At 40.9% G+C, this 20,881-nt stretch overlaps 1 protein-coding gene across 1 annotated transcript; it reads right to left on the reverse strand.

The window, feature by feature from the left end:
* Nucleotides 1-1,072: 1,072 nt before the first annotated feature.
* Nucleotides 1,073-20,544, reverse strand: MEX3C (mex-3 RNA binding family member C; the record flags this gene model as incomplete). The annotated part of the gene is made up of 2 exons (XM_082668443.1): nucleotides 1,073-2,359; nucleotides 19,812-20,544. 2 exons carry the CDS (start codon nucleotides 20,542-20,544, stop codon nucleotides 1,134-1,136), a joined length of 1,959 nt encoding a protein of 652 aa, XP_082524569.1. The 3' UTR covers nucleotides 1,073-1,133.
* Nucleotides 20,545-20,881: the final 337 nt, after the last annotated feature.

A 20,881-nucleotide genomic window follows, 5' to 3' on the forward strand; every position in this document is an offset into this window, starting at 1 on the left:
CGTTCAATGCCAGCACAGGTTTGGGAACATACTGAGGATGAAGTCACAGACATCCACAGGTGAAATGTAAAAAGTGTATCTTAAAGAAATCTTTCCTTTTGATTGGAAATAAGTTTTGAAATGAAGTAAACTGATTGGAGGTCATCACAGCTGCTTTTGTGAATTATGCTAAGGGTGTTATTATCCCTCTCTCCCTCCCCCCTCCCCTAAATTACTAAAAAATAAAAATATATTTATAATGTGCAAGACGAATATGGATTGAACATAAAATGTTTCACATTTTGATCTATAGTCTAAAAATTAATCAATAGCTTGATCAGACTAATGAATGGAATGTTCGTATCCTCAATTATTAGCCAATATAGGTGCATCCCAAAGCCCTTCCTGAAATGGAAAAACCCAGGTGGCCGTTTCCACACTCACCAAGGGAGGCAATGGGTATGAATTCACAATCGACACAAATGCATTCCTGATCCACTGATCATACCAGCCGTGAGCACTCTGGGCGAGATGAAGGTCAATGTAGCAGTTTTTGTCCCAAATTATAACCAGTGATCGAGTAAAGCGCCATCAGCCCCTATCATTACCAGTAAGTCATCACAATGCATTAGAAAGTTACTTGCAATCCTGCAGAATTAGGCATAAGTTGTTGTGAAATAAAAAACAAACAAACCTATTTTGTGAAAACTGGCAGTGTAAAGAAGGCAGCACTGGAAGTGTCTGAATCATCTGTAATGCCAAGTACCCTCCATAAACTCTTAATGTGGTTAGGCTTTGGGACCCATCGTTTTGAAATCTTAGACGTATACGCTTTTCTCATAGGTTCACACAACCTATGATTATCTTCACTCAGCCACGAGTTGAACGTCAGCTTTAGCAATTCTTACACAAGCTATGTCTCTGAGTCTACAGGATAGTATTAATAATTCAAACCAAACTAATAGACAAGAGACCACTTAGGTTTAGTGTTACCACAGCAGCCTTTTATAAGTTTACTAACAACTTTAGCCTAATCCCAATAAAGCCTGATAACAGTCATAAGAATTCATTAGGAAGTTTACTGGGGGTACCATTATACCCATGCCTTTATGAGTCCATATAGAGATATAGTATTTATGTATATATATATATAGTTAAGAGTGAATTTGGATTGCCTGAGTAACAGCTGTCTGGCAAACTGGACATGATGGCGTTCTCTTTTCACAGATCTTGTTGGCACATTCCATGCAGAAGAGGTTGTGTCCACATGGAACTAGGGCAGCAATAACTTCATTCTCAAAGCAAATCACACAGTCGTGCTTTCGTCTTGATTCTGGTGGTGAGCTAGAGGTGGAACCACCATTGGAAGAGGAGTAACTATTGGTACCATTAGAAAAAGCAGGGATGTATATTGGAAGGCCAACATGGCTGCCTGTACTAGGTGGGTCGCTCCTAACCCTCCGAGCAAGTGGGTGTTCAATGCTCTCCGGAAATGTAGGAGACAGACGAGGAGTAGACGGCTGACTTCCTCTGCGCTGAGTCTTCATGTTAGCAGGAGGATCACTCCCAAAGCCAGAGAGCGGGTTAACTGGTTCAAACGGAGTCCAGATAGTTTGAGCGGATGTTGGTAAAGAGTCAAAGGCAGGAGAATCAACCGCAAGATCTTCTGAGCCTACAGAAGGTAGTGTATCTCCAAACCAAAAGTTTCCTGTGCTAAAAGGGCTTGTTGGACTAAAGTCTGCCAGCCTATTGCTTCCAAAGTAGGAATCTGTGGAACCACTTCCCAGAGAACTGGAACTATCATTTCGATAATTGGAGATCATTCTGGCACGGCTAGGAGGAACTGGATTGGAGGAGAGCCACGCAGAGCCGAGCGTGCCACCTTCAAAGCTTACATCAGTACCGTTGTAATGGAAATCATTCTCTTCATTGAGCTCAATGTAGTTTCCTGTACGCATGGCAATATGCATTTCTATTTCTTCTCGTGCTCGGTCAACATTCTCGGGCATCCCTGTCACTTCAAAGACGGGCTCCTTATCTCTGCTTGGAGTTACTATGTATGTGTGGGTCTGCTGCTGAATTCTTTTAATTGTTGCTCCTTTGGGTCCAACAACTAATCCTACCACACGATAGGGGACCCTGACTTGAACGGTGGTCTGACCAGGCAGATTAGGACTGCACGACAACCCTCCCAGGGCAGGGCCATTTTTGTTTCGAGATGCACGAATCATGGAGAAGTGCTCTGCAGCTGAGAGGATTTCTCTTTTGGCCATGGCAACATCTTCTTTCCGTCCAGTGACAACAAAAATGGGCTCTTCACCACGAACAGGTGTCTTGATATACGTGTTCGTCTTGGCTCTCAGCGCTTTAATTTTACAACCTGTTAGAAAGAAATATTTCGTAAGTATCAACATCTGCTTCAATAATATTGATAAAGACAAATCACAGAAAGCTCCTTTCAAGCTAAAAGTCTGCGTCTGGGCAGTTTTTCTTCCCTCTTTAAGTTTTAGAGTTTTTTCTTTATCACAAAAACTTATCACTAGATGATGATAAAGCCTTCCTAATTCCTAGATCCTGAGGCATACTTTCCTGGTGATCTCTCATTCTCAGGGAGGAGGTGACACCTCTATTGGAGGTCTTTAACTCAGAGGTCAGGCTTATCGTCTCTTCCTCTTGTTATCAGTCATTGCAAATGATGCATGAAATAGGCCAGCTACACTATAAATGGGTCTGACTTTCAGAACACTAATAGTTTACTACCGTGCAGGGTGTTGGTGGCAAAGAAAAACCATTAATGTACATGTGAGACATTTAACATCTATCATCTTATTTAATCTACATAACAACCCTAAGGATGAGACTATTATACTCCTTTTATTCCTAAGGAATATAAACCACAGAAAAATTGTATAACATGTCCAAGTTCACACAGCAAGTAAGAGGCAGAGCCAGAGTTAAACCTAGTCTGACTTCATAATCTATATAGTCTTTTTGCTCTTCCCAGAACTTCAAATTCCACACAACTATACTGCGATAAAAACTCTTCAACTGACATCCATTTAACTGTCTTATTATTTTACCTTAACATTACTCTTTCCTCTGTAAAACTCAACTGATGACAATGGCAAAATGCTCAAGGCTAGTACATCATCTCTTTTCTGTTCCATCAGTTGGATTTCAGGCTTCACTAAGAATCAGTTGTTTTGATTCCAATCTGTTTATACTAGCTGCACTCATGCATTAACTAAATTAACAATTACATAAAGCAGTAACATATAAATGTGAGAAGATGCTGAACTTGTATGAAAATTGATTATTTTTTAAAATTTCAATAAAGACGAGTACCTTAAAGAAAAAAAAAAAGATGTTGTTGAACTATGGGTGAGACAACTGTAAAATCCTGGGGTAAAAAAACTAACACAGAATAACTTTGCTAAATTCAAAAGAAACATATTGGAAATTGTATGCAATATGGTCATTGAATGTGGTTTTATCAAAGGACTATGCTGGTTGGCAGCCCCATTCTCAAATAAAAGGCTTTGGCCCTAAATCCTGAGTATGTTTAAGTTAAATAAGTAAAATATCTAAGACACCTATGCATAACTACCCATGATTACTTTTTGGAGTAATCGCCCATTACCAGTGCCAACTGCATAAGATTAGAGGGTTTCGAACGGTAACAAAGATGTCAAATATACAACTAAGGCATAAAACTCTGGGGTTATACTTTTCAAAGGTCTTAACGTGAAGCTTGCCAGAAGTACCCTCCACCCCCGACCAAATAGATCTCCTTGCCTCCATTCTTGCCTCACTCCCATCCATTCTCTATAGTCACTTTAGGCAGATGATGCCTTCTAAACAAAGCACCTATCACATACTCACTTCTTTGCATAAAGTGCTTTAATGGCTTCTGTTTACCATAAGGATAAAGTCAATAGTATGGCACACACAAAGTTCCTCTGTACCTGGTACCTGATTACTTCTCTCTAGCCTTATCTCTGTACTCCTCTCCTTTCCCCCTCCTCACTTCTTAAACTCTGTGGGTGTGCTTCCACCATATTAAGCTCCTATGCATGCTCCCTTGCTTCCATGATCAGAATGTTCCTTTATTCTTGCCCCTTTACTACCAGCTCTGCTTAACTCCTGGTAGCCCTTCAGATTTTAGTTTAGATGCCTCATCCTCTATGGAGCTTCCTCTCCCTCAGGACTGGTTTGTGTGCGCTCCCTAAGCATTCTCAAAGCACTGGGTGGTTGGCTATAAGTATATGCCACAGGGTGGCCATATAACATTTGTTGAAACAAAGATCATTTTTCTATATAAGAACACTGGGCCCTTCTTATACACATTGCTTTGCATCTAAGCATTTTTGTTGCGCTTTCCCGGCCTTTCATATTCTGGCCCCATAATGCTAGTCCAACCCTGTTGAAGGGAGTTGATTATGCTAACTTTATGCTATGAAGCTACTGAATATGTTATTCAATAACAACTTCACTCAACCTAGCACTGAACTTTTGGATCTGAACCACAAATGAAGATCCTGTTTCTCCTTCCAACAAATTGTAGAACTTAGAAACGGCCACTTTCTCACTGCTGGATCTTAGGTACCTATCATGAAAACACTTTCAGAGTCAGGTTTTCTCTAACCTGAAGGTTATATTCAAGACTAGGGGGTGGGGGTGGATGGGTGGTGTAGCTAAAAGCAAAATTGCAAAGAAAGCACTTAGTGCATTAACTGGAGGAGGTAAGAAGGGCCGAGTGCAATCAGTCTAATTTACACTACTGTAAAACATGAAAGTTTTTATTATAGAGTGCTGCTGTAAGTTTATATCGACAATGAACTACAAGGTTAATTTGATAGTGTAACTTCTGAGCATAGGAAAATATATCTGCTTTTGCTCCACAAAAGAAAGTGAACTGGAAGATCAGAACAATAAAACTTCTACGTCTACTTATCATTTATACAGGCTAAATCTCTAGGAAACTCCCTCAGTCAGCACAGTAGGTGCTGCTTGAGGTTGAGAACTGCAATCATTTTCCATTGGCCAATACGTGACTGATGGAGAGATGCCTAAGAAAGTCTGAAAGGGTGGAATGAACGCCTAATTCTTCATACTACACACGCACGGGAGTTAATATCATTACCTGGACACATGAGTTTCTTCTCTGAGCTACAACTCAACAAGAAGGCAGTCTGCTAGAATCACACATTTCTAACAAAGAGGGTCCTGATCATCTTGCAGAAAAACACTGGGACACTTCTATTAAGGACAAAGGGAGAGTTAGCTTGAGAGTCTAGGGTTGGCCCCTCTCAACCCTTACTGTAGTGAACATTAGAAAGCTGCATTAAGAAACTTCTCTAAATGCTTCTGAGACTATAAGCAACTGTCAGGTGCACCTTAGTAGAATACTTTAATACCTAGTAGGTATATTAACTAAGAAAATATGCCTAAAGGTACACAGACACTATTGGGCCTATGGATGGTACAAATAAATAGATGTTTAATACATGGCTCATTAGGAAGACAGAGAAGACAGATGGTTGGAGTGTGGACCATCTCTCAGATAGGGCCGTAAGATAGGCCTACCCTGCCCAAAAGGGTCATGTGCTTAGGTTTTGCACATCAGGGGAAAGAGGGAACAGAAAGATAGCAAAGCCAATCCCTTATACGCCACTGCCAAGAGAAACAGAAGTATTTCTTTTCGCTCCTAAATTTTATAAGACAGTTTTAACACAGTAGCCTTAACTCAGATCAGGAAACCCATAGGAAACCTCATCAATCACATTATTGTTTCTATGAGAACATGCATATTCTGAGCTCCCAACAACCACCACATGGTTTCTAGAATATATATACACGTTATAAAGTTTGGGACAATTTGAATAGGCAGAGCTCTAAACAGATGGCACAGACTAAGGAGAAAAAACCAATTTGTTTTACTATTTTGCAGGTAGAGATGGTAAAAAAGCTTTTTGGAGTATTTTAGATTGAGTTTCTATTTGAAAGTGCAATGGTATTTTTAAAAACCATTGAAAAGTTTATAATCTCAGAGTGTCACAAAACTCATAAGCCATAAAGGTACTGAAAAATTAGACTGCACTTTAAAAAAAATTGCTGCATGGCAAAACTCACCAAATACAACGTAAAAAAATTATTTACAACTCACATCACAAATGGCTAATTTCTCTCTTACACAGGTACCCATATACCTACCCTTATATATCAAAACACCAAAACCCAACAGAAAAAATAGGTGAAAGAAATAGCTCACAGAAAAGGAAATATATAAATGGCTCCAAACATGAAAATTCCCATTTTCATGTGAACTGAGGTATCATTTTCCATCTATAAGACTGTCAAATATCAAAAACAAATAAACAGTGCTAGTAAGAATGGGAAAAAAAAACCCTCATATTTAGCTGCTGAGAGTATAAACTCCTCAAGGGCAGTTTGCAATATCCATCAATATTACAAGTCAAGTATCCTTTTGCCCCTACAATCCCACTCATAGAATTGAGTCTGTAGGAATACTTGCACAGGAGCAAATGATCTTTGCATTATATTACTGTTTGTATTAGTGTGAGGCTGGTATAGCTATATAAGGGAATACTCTGCTGTCATAAAACTGGTTGACTTAGGGAGACAGGGTAGGAGGGTGACAATTTTCCTTGTACACTTTTATTTCTTACAAAATTTGAACCATACAAATGCATTAGTTTTTTTTCCAAAGAAATATTAAATTAGAAAAAAATTTAAATTAGTTATGAAGAAATGATACGTTTTATTACACTAAGCATATCAATCAGACTTTTGGCTAGTTCTGAGATTTAAAAAAAATTTATGAACAGCAGAGTAAACGATTTCATAACCTCGAAGCTGAATAAGTCCAAGAAGTAAGGACTAATAATTGTTTTCTTACAGCTACAAATAAAATCCGACATATGGCAAGCTCTATACCAGACTGCGTAGAGATTAAGAACTAGAATAGCACTAATGACTTGCATAGCTGCAATTTTATTTTGATTTGGAAGTAAATTCTCCCAAAAGAAAGTCTCCAACTTACCTCCCTCCTGTAGGAACCCATTTCCCCTTTCTCTATCACTGTGGCTGGGACTGTGCTTCACCTTAAAACTCTTCAGCTGCAGCCAGAATTCTGGTCCTCTCACTCCCTGGTAGAGTAGCAAAGATTGGGTCTTGCTTCTCCCGGGTAAAGAGAGCCTCTTCCACCAGCTGCCTGAGCAGTTAAGAGGGAGAGGTCCTCTGTTGCTGGGAGAGGAGTTGAAGAAATGGAATTGAAATGATATCTTCAGTGTTGATGAAACCATGGTTTGCCATATCAATTGAATAGGTTCCAAATGTTTCAGTAAATATGTGTACAATGGGCTGCAACATAAAATGTTCCTTTGCAAGGGGTGGGGGGGGTGTGGGGGGACGGGTCACAGTCAGAAAAGCTTAAAAGCACTAGACTAGATCTTTAAGGCCACTTTTTAATTCCATGAAACACGTGGAATGACATACTTAGAAGAACCAGATGTAGAATTACAGTCTGTAATGTAGATATGATTCCAGTCCAAATTAATTCACCTTAAAATAGGAAGATTATCCAGATTACATGGGTGGCCCTGACCTAATCACGAGTCCTTTAAAAGAGTTTTCTCCAGCTGGCTTCAGAAGTAGTCAGCTGTGCTCTGGCTAGCCCGGAAGCAAGCAGACTATCTGTGCTTGATCTGCCCATGGAGACCTCGTGGCAAGGAACTACAGGTGGCCTGTAGGAGCTGAGAGCTAGAAGGAAAATGGAGGCCTCAATCCAGAAATCTTGTTCTGTCCTTTTTTTTTTTTTTTTTTGTGGTATGCGGGCCTCTCACTGTTGTGGCCTCTCCCGTTGCGGAGCACCCGGACGCGCAGGCTCAGCGGCCATGGCTCACGGGCCCAGCCGCTCCGCGGCATGTGGGATCTTTCCCGACCGGGGCACAAACCCGTGTCCCCTGCATCGGCAGGCGGACTCCCAACCACTGCGCCACCGGGAAGCCCTGTCCTTTAATTTTGCTTATTACCTGCTTTAGTTTTTTAGTGTTACCCCACATAGTGGCTTCAATGTCACAAATTTTTTAGTTTACAATTCTGTAGGTCAGAAGTCTGACATGGGTCTCAACAGGGCTAAAATCAACGTGTTTGCAGGGCTGTGTTTCTGGAAGCTCCAGGGAAGAATCTATTTCCTTGCTCATTCAGGTTATTGGCAGAATTTAGTTGCTTACCATCATAGGACTGAGCTCCCTGCTTTCTTGCCGACTGTCTGCTGAAGGCCATTCCCAGCTTCTAGAGGCCACCGACATGGCTTGTGGCCCTGTCTCTCCATCTTCAGAACCAGCAATGGAGGTTGAATCCTTCTCATATTTAAGATCTCTCCTCTTCTTGTATCTGACCCAGATGGGAAAGTTCTTCTGCTTTTAAGGACTCCTGTGTTTACACTGGGCCCACCCAGATGATCTCAGACAACCTCTCCATCTCAAGGTCCATACTCCATATACATATTCAGAGTTTCCAGGGATGTAGGGTGTAGGCATCTTCAGGGAAAGGGGGTTTATTCTGCCTACTGCATTACCATTTTTCCCTTTCTCCAATTATTTCCTCCATTCTTCCAGGTCCCTGGCTTTTGAACAAAGGAAAGTATTTGGTTCAGAAAAAATTTAAACCCTAACCCAAGAAGAGAGACCCAATGTCCAGGGCAGTCGCCAGATATAAGTAGCTAGATATAAATACAAGAAAAGTCTGGGGATCACAGGCACTGGAGTAGTGTGAAGGGATAAACTATTGATAAAAATCAAAATAGGTAGAAAAGAAATAGATAAGCCAGGGTGCTGACAAAGACAGGGTGTTTATGTTGAGACATAAGTGATTTGGTAAGAGATGCACAAGTAAAACCTGGCCTCCACTTGTCCTAAGGGATTTAGCTAGGTGTTCCTAGCTAAACCACTCCTTCTTTGGCCCAAAACATTCACAAGCCTGATGCTTAAACTTACCCATTCAAATATTAAGTTCCCTATAAAGGTGCTGGTGCTAATTCCAGGTGATATACAGGAACTACCATAATTTCTGCTCTCAAGGAGCTCACAGTATAGAAAGGAAAGGAGCTCAGTAATGAGAACAATATGGATATAATACTGATATATAAGATAATACTGATATAAGATAACTGCTTTAATGAAAACAGGCATACAAAGCAGTGGGAGCACAGAAAAGGAGAGGGCTTTGTTGCTTACAGAAAATGAAAGAAGACTTCAAAGGCATTTGAACTTAAGCTTGAAGAAAGTAGTTCTGCCAGGTGGGAAGCAAAGTAGAGGGAACTGCAAGTGCCAAAGCAGGAATCAAGAGCACAAGATGGCCACACCTGGCTCAGTGTTGTGGGAGCTTTAAGTGACTGGAGGGTAGAATGGCAGGAGAGCAGGTCAGATGGGGGATGATTCAGTCTTTAACATGAGGCAAGGGAGTTTAAAGTCTATCTTGTAGGTGCAAAGAACTTTTGTTTTTTTTTAAAGAAGTCCCAAAGGTTATGTGAAGTGTTGCAGATTTTCGACAGAGGATTTTGTTTTCCAGAAATTAAATTCACTGTATTTCCCATTCATTTCATCAATCAGCTACAAATATAAGGTGATTAAGAAAGCTAAAACCCTTATAAACACACACCAAAACTGCGAGTATTTTCACTTTGGGTCATCCTTGGGGTATATCTTTCTTCAGAAATTCTCTCCAAGAGGTTTTATTTTAAAAGGGAAATCAGTATACACACACATACAGAAACACACTTTAATAACAATGAAGAGGGGGAGTGAAACTCCTTGAGTAGTTCTTTTTACCTTCAAGAAAATTAGAACTCTGGGCTTGATATTTAAATTACCCCCAGCTCCCACCCCATCCATCTCCTAATTAAGTGGCCATGACTTACCTTCTCCCAGATTTTATCATCTCCTAAACATGCCTTATTCTTCCTTATCTCTACCCAGATATTTCCCTAAATAACCTGGAAAACCCTCCTAGTACTTCCCCTCCCCGCCCCCCCCCCAAATATTCTGAGTAACAAACTCTTCTGAGTAATAAACACAGTCATTTGGAAAAGATGAAGACTGTGTGTGTGAAAGGCTCTATGAACTCAAGAATAATACAAATATAGATATGACTTTATCACAGCTACCACTTACTAATACTATTCCGAGGTCTAGTTTAAAGGAAATAATGTAAGGAAAAAAACCTGATTATCTGCAGGACTGGGTTCTAATCTACCACCAGAGTTTGCTTGTGGTTTTAATGTTAGGTCATTCAACCTCTAGCTCCTTTCCAATGCTTTTATCTTTTGACCTAGTCCCTTTTCTCCTAGGAAATACAAAATCACTTCTGAAGTCTAAAAAGCACTTGGGAAATCAGATACTACCATATCCCACATGCGTACATCTATTCTTCCTTTCCTCAAGAAAAGTAGGTTGAATTATACCTGGGAACATAAGACTTTGAACAGACCATCACAAACCATCTTTGGGAGCTCTAACAGGCCACCAAACCTCCATCTCTCCCTGCATGGGTGAGGAACTATAATTAAAGTTACTTCTCTCATTTGGTTGTTGCAAGGACTAAATGAAATAATGTATTAAAAATACTTATTACAATGCCTGTGTTCAGTAAAGGACAGCTTTTTTAGGCTACCTAACCCCCCTCCCCCCCACCATTTCAAGTATTTCATGAGTAAACTGAGCCAATAGGCTTGGCTTTGAAATAGTAAAATTCGTAGCACTTTTCAGTTTTCCAAACTCTCCTATATTTTCATTTAATCATAACAGAGTAATGATTGGCTTAATAGCTTTAGGAAGGATAGGGATAGGAAAGAACTAAACTGAAAGAGCTTAGAGACATCTCCCAGCTGGAAAGTCAGATCTCAAACACAAGTTGCCTTAATAATTCCATACTCCTCTCACTACTCCATACTATTTTTCTCTAAAAGCATTAGAGAAACATGTTATTTTATATGTACATTTCATGATATATTAGAATTAATGAGGGGATCATATTCTTTAATGATTTTATATATAAATAAGATCCCTTTCCTCTTGGAAGAGTCTAGACAAGACTATTCAAAACACCTATAATTTTACAAGGACTCAATTTTTCAGTATTAAGAGCTTCACAGACTGATGAACATCAGCTAAATCCCAGTAAGAGAGTGTTTCTTATGCACACAACTTAATCCAACATTTAAATAAATTGTTTAGATTAGCAATGCAATGGATTCCTAAACGCACAATATAGAAACAGCTTTCCTTTCCTGGGTTCACGGGCCCTTCTTGTAGCTCTAGTCAAAATTTTCTGAAATTTTCTGTTAAGAATACTGTTTCACTTTAGACATCACTATGTCAACACTTCAAACGGCTTCATTTATGTGATCTTAGTTTTGATTACCAGTATTCATATGGACATCTAATGCCCTAAATCAAGTAGCATCTAAAACAAACAGATCCAAACAACTTTAGGTTGACTGGCTCCTCAAGTAAAGGCAAGAGGGAAGAAAACGCCACAACATGAAAACTAAAATGATAAATAATAAAATGGCAAGTTTCTAATCCAACTATTCAGTTCAATAAAATAAACAGCAAGTATCTGCTATGTTTCAGGTACTTTAACTGACATTAAGATGACTGAGATTCAGTTCTGCCCTCACTGACTTGTACCAAACTGATTTGGTGTCTACATGTGTTCAAGTACAGATATTGATCTGTCATTTTCTTTTCTTATACTGTTGGCTACTGGTGGTGTTCAAGCCTCTTATATCCTCGCTGCTTTGTCTGCTTGTTCTACCACTTACTGAGTCGGAGTGTTCAAGTCTCTAATTCTATTAGCTTGAGACCCTGAGTAAGTTATTTGTATCCCCATAGATCTGTTTCCTTATCTGTATGGTGGAAATAAGAATGGATCAAATGAGATGATATACTACCTGACACATTTAAATGTTTGTTGTTATTTTTTTTAAATCAGATGAATCAATTTTCTATTGAAAGTTTAAAAACATTAAAAAAATTTAAATCCTGAAGATAAAACTTATATTTAGATTGTGAAAAGCATGTTAAGGTATTATAAACTTTACAAAACTGGGAGGAGATATGTTGAAGTCAATCTAATTGGTAATTTGAAACCTGGTTTACTTTTACATGATTTTAGGAACTCTTTTTGGAAAAAAATAAGAATATAAGAGCTACAAGAGATAATCTAGTTCAATCTCATATGTGAAGAAAACTGAAGCTGAGAATTGCCCAAAGTTATAAACTAATGATTCCTAAAATTCCCAATTCCCTAAATACACCATTCTCTCAACCTGACTTATTTTCCTACTTGATTCTTAGAAGTGGAGAATTCCCTGCATACATAAAGGTATTTTTAAAAACAGAGGTTAAACTAAATTTAAAAACCCCCTCCTTTTTCACGTAGTTTAGACAAGAGGATCGACATACTTAACAAAAGAAGGGCTCATATTTGGCCTTTCACAAAAGCTGTGACACCCAGAAGAGGGTGTAAATTAGAGATGAAAGGCAGAACACTTTTCCTAACTGGGGATTTTAAAATTACATTCATGCCCTTTGGAGGATGTTAATAGAAAGCTGAGAATTACCTCTGTATGGGAATCATATAATGGAATCAGATTCATTCGTAAATGATTCTCTTCCAGACTATAGACTAGCTTAGGTCTTTACCAGGAAATACATTTCAAAAGTGCTGATTTTAAATAAAATTTTAAGACACTGTAAACTTTAAAAAATATAATATATATCACTAACTAGTGGTATATATGTCCTATGAAAAACTTACTAAAATGACAATTTTTGGTTTCAACTAGCATTTGCTCAGCGTACAAATCTAGCAGTAAAAAAAATTATAAACTTCACCCTGCCTCATATATAATTTATTACCTTTATACTTTCCACTGTACAGTGAATCTGTACTAATGACATCTTCTCATACCTGATCCTCACAACGGAGAGCGGGTGGGGGAGGGCTGGGAAGAACAGCTGGATGGACTAGCTTCCCCCCAGCAGAGGAAACCGAGACTCAGTGAGGTTAAGCGATTTGTCCATGGTAAAGCCAGCTCTCTAACAAGTCTCCTAACTCCAAGTTCAATGTCCTTTCCTGCAGGTACTGCTGGAAAGGTAGAAGATAAGCCAAAGGGGAGGGGAGAGTGGTATAGAAAGGGGGACAGTAATAAAAAGGTCAGCCCAAAGGGCAAACATTTTACACTGGTAACCTTCTAGTAGTTTGGAACTATTACCTCCCCACTCTCCTCTAACTACGTTTAAGATGAAACTACTTTATGCTTACCTTCAACTACATCTGCAGCTCATGAAAAAATTTTATTATTTTAAGGCCTAGTCTCATTATTTCAGGATACCACTTTACTTGTGGTCAAATCAGGCTCCCCTGCACACAATGAACTGCAGTTTTTGCTTACTGGACACAGGCAACAAACCATGCCCACACGAATTGTTCTTAAATCTCGAACACTGGCATGAAAGAGGTGCTATAATTATGCAGCGTAACTTAAAATTCTCAAAATCAGTCATGGAATAAAGCCTCAAAGTATTCAAATAACATTATGCTGTGCATATTCAATTTAGCATAGTTTGGCTTGGTATCACTAGTATTAGAATATCATTTTAAAAGCTTAAATATCAGATGTAATCCTTATAAATGTCTATATGGTACCTAATGGTAGTACGGGGAAAAAGTTAAAAGTAAATATGCATTATGGTATATAAGCCATTTGAGAAGGATTAAGATGCAGTTTAATAAATATATCACTTTAGAATCACCTGAAGATCAATGGGATTTTAAAACAGATTATCCATAATCTGTTTGGAGTTTCCTAAAGGAGTTTTTTTTTTCTTTTTGCCTGCGCTGCGCAGCATGTGGGATCTTAGCTCCCTGATCGACCAGGGATCGAATCTTGCCCCCTGCAGTCTTAACCACTGGACTGCCAGGAAAGTCCCTAAAGGAGTTTTTAAACTGCGAATACACTTTCCTATTTAGTATCTTATGGCCACTTTTTTTTTTAACATCTTTATTGGAGTATAATTGCTTTACAATGGTGTGTTAGTTTCTGCTTTATAACAAAGTGAATCAGTTATACATATACATATGTTCCCATATCTCTTCCCTCTTGCATCTCTCTCCCTCCCACCCCTCTAGGTGGTCACAAAGCACCGAGCTGATCTCCCTGTGCTATGCGGCTGCTTCCCACTAGCTATCTATTTTACGTTTGGTAGTGTATATATGTCCATGCCACTCTCTCACTTTGTCACAGCTTACCCTTCCCCCTCCCCATATCCTCAAGTTCATTCTCTAGTAGGTCTGTGTCTTTATTCCCGTTATGACCACTTTTATCTATAATTTTTTCATTTTGAGTTTAAATTACAAATCCTATAGGGCATAAATTACATTTAAAAAATTGTCACAATCCCATAGATTTTAAAATAATACTGTGGTAAACATCATGAATATTTTGGCTCTCTCCTGTAGGCACATGATTGTAATGTAATTACTCGCCCACTTGAAGTTAGGTGTGTCCAGATGACTTGCTCTGATTAATGAAATATGAGTGGATGTGATCATTAGTACTTCTGGGTTTAACATTTAAAGACCAGGGTGTGCTGTGCCACTGTCTCTCATCCTTCTGGCACAGGGGAAGACCAGCTAACACTTGAGATGGTGGCTGCTTCACTGGTCTAAGACTCTGAATGACTAAAATGAGCACAGTCCCTGTGAATAAGAAATAAACCACTGTTGTTTCAATACTGAGATGCTGGGGTTCTTTGTTATCACAGCATCATTTAAGCCTATCTGGATAGAGGTGCCATTTGCCTAACAGGCATTTAGACATCAGTTCATTCTAGTTCTATCACCTTAGACGAATATAGTAATGTGTGAAAACTGTCTGCTCAAGCTGAGGAAAGGTGAACGAGATTAACAGAGTGGTTCGAATTAATTTCAGATTTAACTTAACACAAGTAGTATGTGCTTATCACTTACAGTTTCATATATGTCAATTTATTTGTGTACAATTCATAGTCCCCAGAGGTGTTGTAGACATGATTATACCCAGCTGAAGAAGAATCTGAAGCCTAGGAAGTTTAAGTGATTTGTCCAAGACCACAAAGTGAGTTACTGGCACAGAGTAATCAGAATTTAGGAATTTTAATTTCTGATTGCTGGCTCTTTCCAATATATCACAGCTGAGCAGAGACTGTTAAAGGCAAATTGGGACAATTTGCAACAAATATTTTTATATTAAAACATACATTCTAAAACATTTTTGTATTCAGTTTAAGACAAAAGCAATAAATTCTTCAATCTGTACAAATATTAAATTCATTCAAAACCAAATCCATAAAATATTAAGCACTGTCTTATAACTAAATTCCACCTTTCCTTGAAAACTTAAAATGTAAGAACTATCTAGAATTCCAACCCACAGACATTGTTGGAAATTTTCCTCAATGGAAATCTCTAACAGATTAATAGTTCTCAAATACTTGATTCCCTGGATCATTTTGGCCACTGGCATTTCTAACAGGGGGCAGAAAATACACCCTTGAATTACCACTTTATTTTCCATTTCCTCCCTAGTGAATCAAATAGTTCATTAGCTGAGTAAGGCAGGAAGAAAAGGCAGTAGATTCCCCACCCATTTGCAAAACAATTATAATAATCGAACCTTCCCCAATGGTCCCAGAGCTAATACAAACTATTATTTAGATTTTAAAGCCTAGAATAATGACAACATTTAATTTTTAAAGCTAGCATATATATACACACAAATTAACTTTCTGAATTATAAATGAGAGTGAATTTCTAGTTAGACACATTAGAACTAGAATGTTAGAATGACCTGTGCCTTCTGTGTAGTAGACACCAAAATTTTATTAAGTAAATTAATTTGGACAGTGATATTTTAAGTTGTGCATATTAGAAATACAGTACCCCAACCCATGATTAGGGCAGAAATTAACCCAAAATATTACTAGCCTTTCTGAGCAAGATGCTTCAATACTGAGGCAGCAATGTAGAATGAGAACTTTATCTTTACTAGCAAACAAACTGGTCTAACCCCAAGTTCCACTATCTGAGCAAGATACCTATCAGCACCTCAGTTTCTATGTCTAAAATGGGGATAAACACCTAGCAGAGTTAAATGGCATGTAATATAGGAACTGGCAGAGAGAATGCCAACAATCCCCCCTCTTCCACAAAAGAGACACCGGGCTTTAGCATTATTCTGAAACTATTTCTCCTCATGAAATGTATATTTTTTCTTAAACAGGGAATTTATGTACAAGACCAAGCTTTCTCTTTTTAGAACTTGGAAGAGTGGTTCCACCCTAGGAAACTGGGAAAATTTTTTCACAAGGGTGTATTTAAGACAACTTCAAGCAATGTAACATATTAACTGTTTAAAAAGTGACAATATACACAATCACTGGGGATCAGTGGAAAGAGAGCAGCTCAATAAAGAAGAAAAAAATTTCTAAGAAGGTCTAGCTCAGTGATAGCCAAAGTAGGGTGCAAGAAAATTCACTGGAGTGCAGAAAAAAAAAAAATCAAAACACTCCAATTTCCATCTTTACCTCTTCCTTTTAAAATTGTTTACATGTTTTATAATGTACAGTATATCAGCATATGTATTATTCATAAATATCCAGATACTGAGAGTATTAGTTTAAATGTTTTTTGACAGTATACAATTAAAAAAAGCCAGAAATAGCCCTTCTTGACTAGGAGGCTAGAGAACACACATAGACCATCAAGTAAATAACTAATGAAAATAGTTGAAGAAGTACATTAATCTTAAACAGTAATATAAAACCTTGGATTACAAGTCTTTAGCCTCTTTTCAGTTCCTGGCTTTGTTGTACAGTGTTGTTGGTTTCAAAATGAGATGCACACTTAAAAAAGGGGGCCAATTGAACATTCACAAATGACCATATGCTGCTGGGGAGTATAAATATGAGGTCAACGCTCTGCAAACTTTCATCACAATCAAAAGCAGCGGTTTGTTTTTCTGAAAGACAATGGAGCCAGAGGCCATCTACATGAGTTGCTAGTCTATATGACTCAGAATTCAATTTGTCCTACTCTTTGCTTCAGAGCTGGTCACAGATGTCTCCATCTGTGACATAATTATTTCCAAAACCAATTAAGAGATGTCAAACAGAAAATTATGACTTCAGGTAATGAATAAAATGGCAGGAAGGAATAATTCTTAAGGAGGAAAATTTTGTTCATTCAAAGCAAAAAGTAAACTAAATGATTTGCCCTGTTTATTCACTTAAGGAAAGGGGAAATTATCACACTGTAAAAGGACGCAAACATTAGAAGTTGCCTGCAGGAGTGCGACAATAACTTTACAGGTTTTATCATGGTGCTGCTGAGAGGTGTTCGTGGCAAAGGGAGTCAATGATCCACTAGTTGAATGGTTCAGAACAGGAAAAGGATAAGACTTTTTGTTCTTAAGATAAGATAGAGGATGATGACATACTTTTAACAGTGCTGTCAACTCTGGGAAAATATTAAGCGTAAAAGGAATAGTCAGCAATTTGTCTCCATGCTCTAAGACATAAATAGATTCACATTTCCTTATTAACCAGTAAGCTCGGCCCTAAAAAAGAAAAACTAAAGACCATTTCATTGCTATAACTTGGTAAAAAATACAAACTTGGGATGAATTCAGTTTACTTTTAAATAATGGATCTGCATAAAGGTAACAGTCTGCATAATTAAGGAACATTTAATCATGCTTTAAAGGGTATAATACAGAAGACAAAAATTTGTATTAAACTAAATATACAAAAGGTATCAGTATCTTGTCCCCTAGTAAAACTGTTCTGTAAGTGTTCTTTTCCTTCATTATCCTAAACTGTCACCATAAGCACACTGAAGCAACTTGTGCTGAGGAAGTGTCACTGTAGTAGGGCCTGAACAGACACTTTCCCAGCCCCTTTTCACCACTCTCCTAAGTATCAGACCCTAAGTATCAAAAAAAAAACTTCCCCTCCCCCCCAGCAGCAACTTTCCAACCATACCTAGAGATTATTTCTCCACACCTTTCCTCACACTGTCCCTCATTCTTTCTTCCATCTCCATTTGTTAAAGTCCTATCCGTTCTCCAAGGCCCTCCAGGGTTGATGTTCTTATACGTACCACTTTGTCACACACTATAGTTAATGCCATTAACTACAGATTAGATTAGCGCCATTCCACTGTTTATTAGACTGTTAGCTTCTTAAGGGCAGCCGAGTTAGTCTGAATTAACCTCACATTCCCAACTGCCATAAACTCAAGGCCTGGCAAAATACAAACCTGATACATAGCAATTCCCCGATGTTGTTATCCGAATAACCAACTCATTCTGAGTCTATAATTTGAGATGTTATAATTTTATTCTATGTGAGGTGAAACAGTTCTTTCCTGGATTAGTATCTTCAGTATTGCAAAAACGAAACAACACAAACAAACCAAAAAACAAAAAAAGGCATGCAAAATTTATCTACCAAACTACGGAAATAAACTCTTAATTGAAGGGCATCAGCTTTGAACACTGCCTTTAAGTACCAGTCACCAGGCAGTCTGAAATACGCTATTTCCTCTAACCAGACTTCAGATGGATTTTTCTTATTAAAATCCTAGAGGTAAGAGATGAGCCAACTCTGATACTTGAAACCACCATTTCGACAGACCTCTTATTTATGTACTCTAGACCACTTGGGAAAGATGAGATCATTTAAGCAGCAGCGCCATCACTTCTCTTTATTTGACCCCGACAATGCTCTCAACCTAACAGGAGAAAGACATGCATCAACCAGGTTAAATCATACTGTAATAAGGCAGCGGCAGGTAGTATTTACTCCTTCAATAAAGGGGAAAAGAGCTACGCTAAAGAGCATAAGACCTTCCCTAAAAATGTCGGATACAGAGGTACTCTGGGCATCCCTTCCCCCACCTCCACAAATCTACTCCTGGAATCTGAGACCTAGGTCCTTTGTCTGAGCAATGTGGGAGGAGTCTGTCTGCAGTACTGGTGTGCTGGCAAGTGAAGAGAATTTACTGAAAACTGTATAAACGCATGAAGTTCCTTAACTCAATTACTTTACTGTCCAATTTTTCTTCATCGTGCACCCTAAAGTGCTCTAAAAGGTACCCAATGTGCCTTTTCGAGAGTTAAACTGTATCGAAACGAATACAGTAAGATCAACAGAGAGTTAGCAAAAAACCTAAGTTTTTGAACAGCGAAGGGGCGGGCGGTAAGAACGACCACTTGAACATCCCCGTCCCTCTCGAACGAGCTCTTTCTACAAGCCTCCATTTCTTCTTCCCAACAAGCCATCCTAAGGCAAGCTGAGCGCTTTTACAAAGACGGTCGGCTGCGCAAACTTGCAATCTCAAAGCTTTCCATGCACAACACCGAATCCACAACCGACCCGACCTTTTACCACCTCACTGAGGTTTTTGGTGCCACGCCAGCTGGGTGTTCCAGGAATACAGCCCGAGTAAAGTGAACACCGCCGGATAGGGTGGCCCGAGAAACTTAGCTCCTTTTATCACGCAAGATGAGAGGAACACCGTGGGGTATTCGCAAGGTGACCCATCTTCTCATCTCGTCGACCCTCAGCTCCTCCCAGACCCCTTCCCGGTGGACCTGGAGGACTCTCCGGGTTCGCCTTTTCTGCCCCAAGCTCCTTTCTTTCGTCTCCCCACCCACGCCCGGGGGCCAAGCCCAGCTGGACACCCCCCACACCCGCACTCACCCTGGCGACCGACAATCTCGGCGACATGCTCGGAGCTGGGCACCGGGACGCACTCGGTGGTGTTGACGCTCTTCCTCCGGAGCAAGGCCGCCTGCTCCCCGTTCAGGGCGGCCGCCGCCGCCCCGCAGCCGCCTGGGCCGTAGGCGTGGGACAGCATCGCCGCCATCATGCCCTGGGCATCGTCCCCTCCGTATAGCACCCCCGCCGCCGCGGCCGCCTCCCGGGCATCGAAGCCGGCGGCGGGCAGCAGGACCGACCCCAGGGACCCGCCCGGGATCGGCTGGGTCTGAGAGGCGGCGGCCGCTGGCGGCGACAGCAGCAGCAGAGACGGCCGGTCCTCTTCCTCTGCCTCCTCCAGCTCCTCCTCCTCCAGCAGGTCTCCGTCCAGCTCCGCTTCCTCCCCCTCCTCTTCGTCCTCCTCCAGCTCCAGCTCGGCCGCCTCCGAGACCCCGGGCCGGCCAGAAGGAGTCCGCTCCTCCGGAGACAGCCCCGCCGCCCGCCGGGCCTGGCCCTGCGCCGCCGCAGCCCGGAGCGCCGGGGCGCCGGACTCTGCCGGGCTGGGGTCGTCGAGGCCTAGCGCGGCCAGGCGCTCCCTCAGCAGGAGCCCGTCCCCCTCGAGCTCCGGGCCACCCGCGGGCGGTGGCAGCGGCGGCGGCGGGGGCGGCGGGGGCGGCTGCGGCAGGGGAGCCGGGGCCGCCGCCAGGGCCAGGGCCGCGGAGCTGCCGCTCGGCATCGCGGCGGCGCGCTGTCAATGGCGGCGGCGGCGGCGGCGGCGGCGGCCGGGTCAGGCGCGGCAGGCGGCGAGCCCCATGGCGGACAGGGCTCCGGCCCTGCTCAGCGCGCAAACACCTTTCCTCTGGGGAGGCGGCGGGGCTGGCGACCCGGGCCGAGCAGCGCCAGGGCCGCCCGGAGACCGGAGAGGGCGGGGTGGAGGAGCAGGGGAAGGTGGCAGAGGTAGGTAACTAGGTGGGTGGGTGGGGACGGCAGCGGGGCGGGCTGGTGGAGGTGGCAGCGGCTCCCCTCTCAGGGTTTCTTTTGTTTCATGGCCTCAGCCAGCCCCCGGCGCGCGC

The sequence above is a fragment of the Grampus griseus genome (genome assembly GCF_964374135.1).
Source record: "Grampus griseus genome assembly, chromosome: 12".
Lineage (NCBI taxonomy): Eukaryota > Metazoa > Chordata > Mammalia > Artiodactyla > Delphinidae > Grampus > Grampus griseus.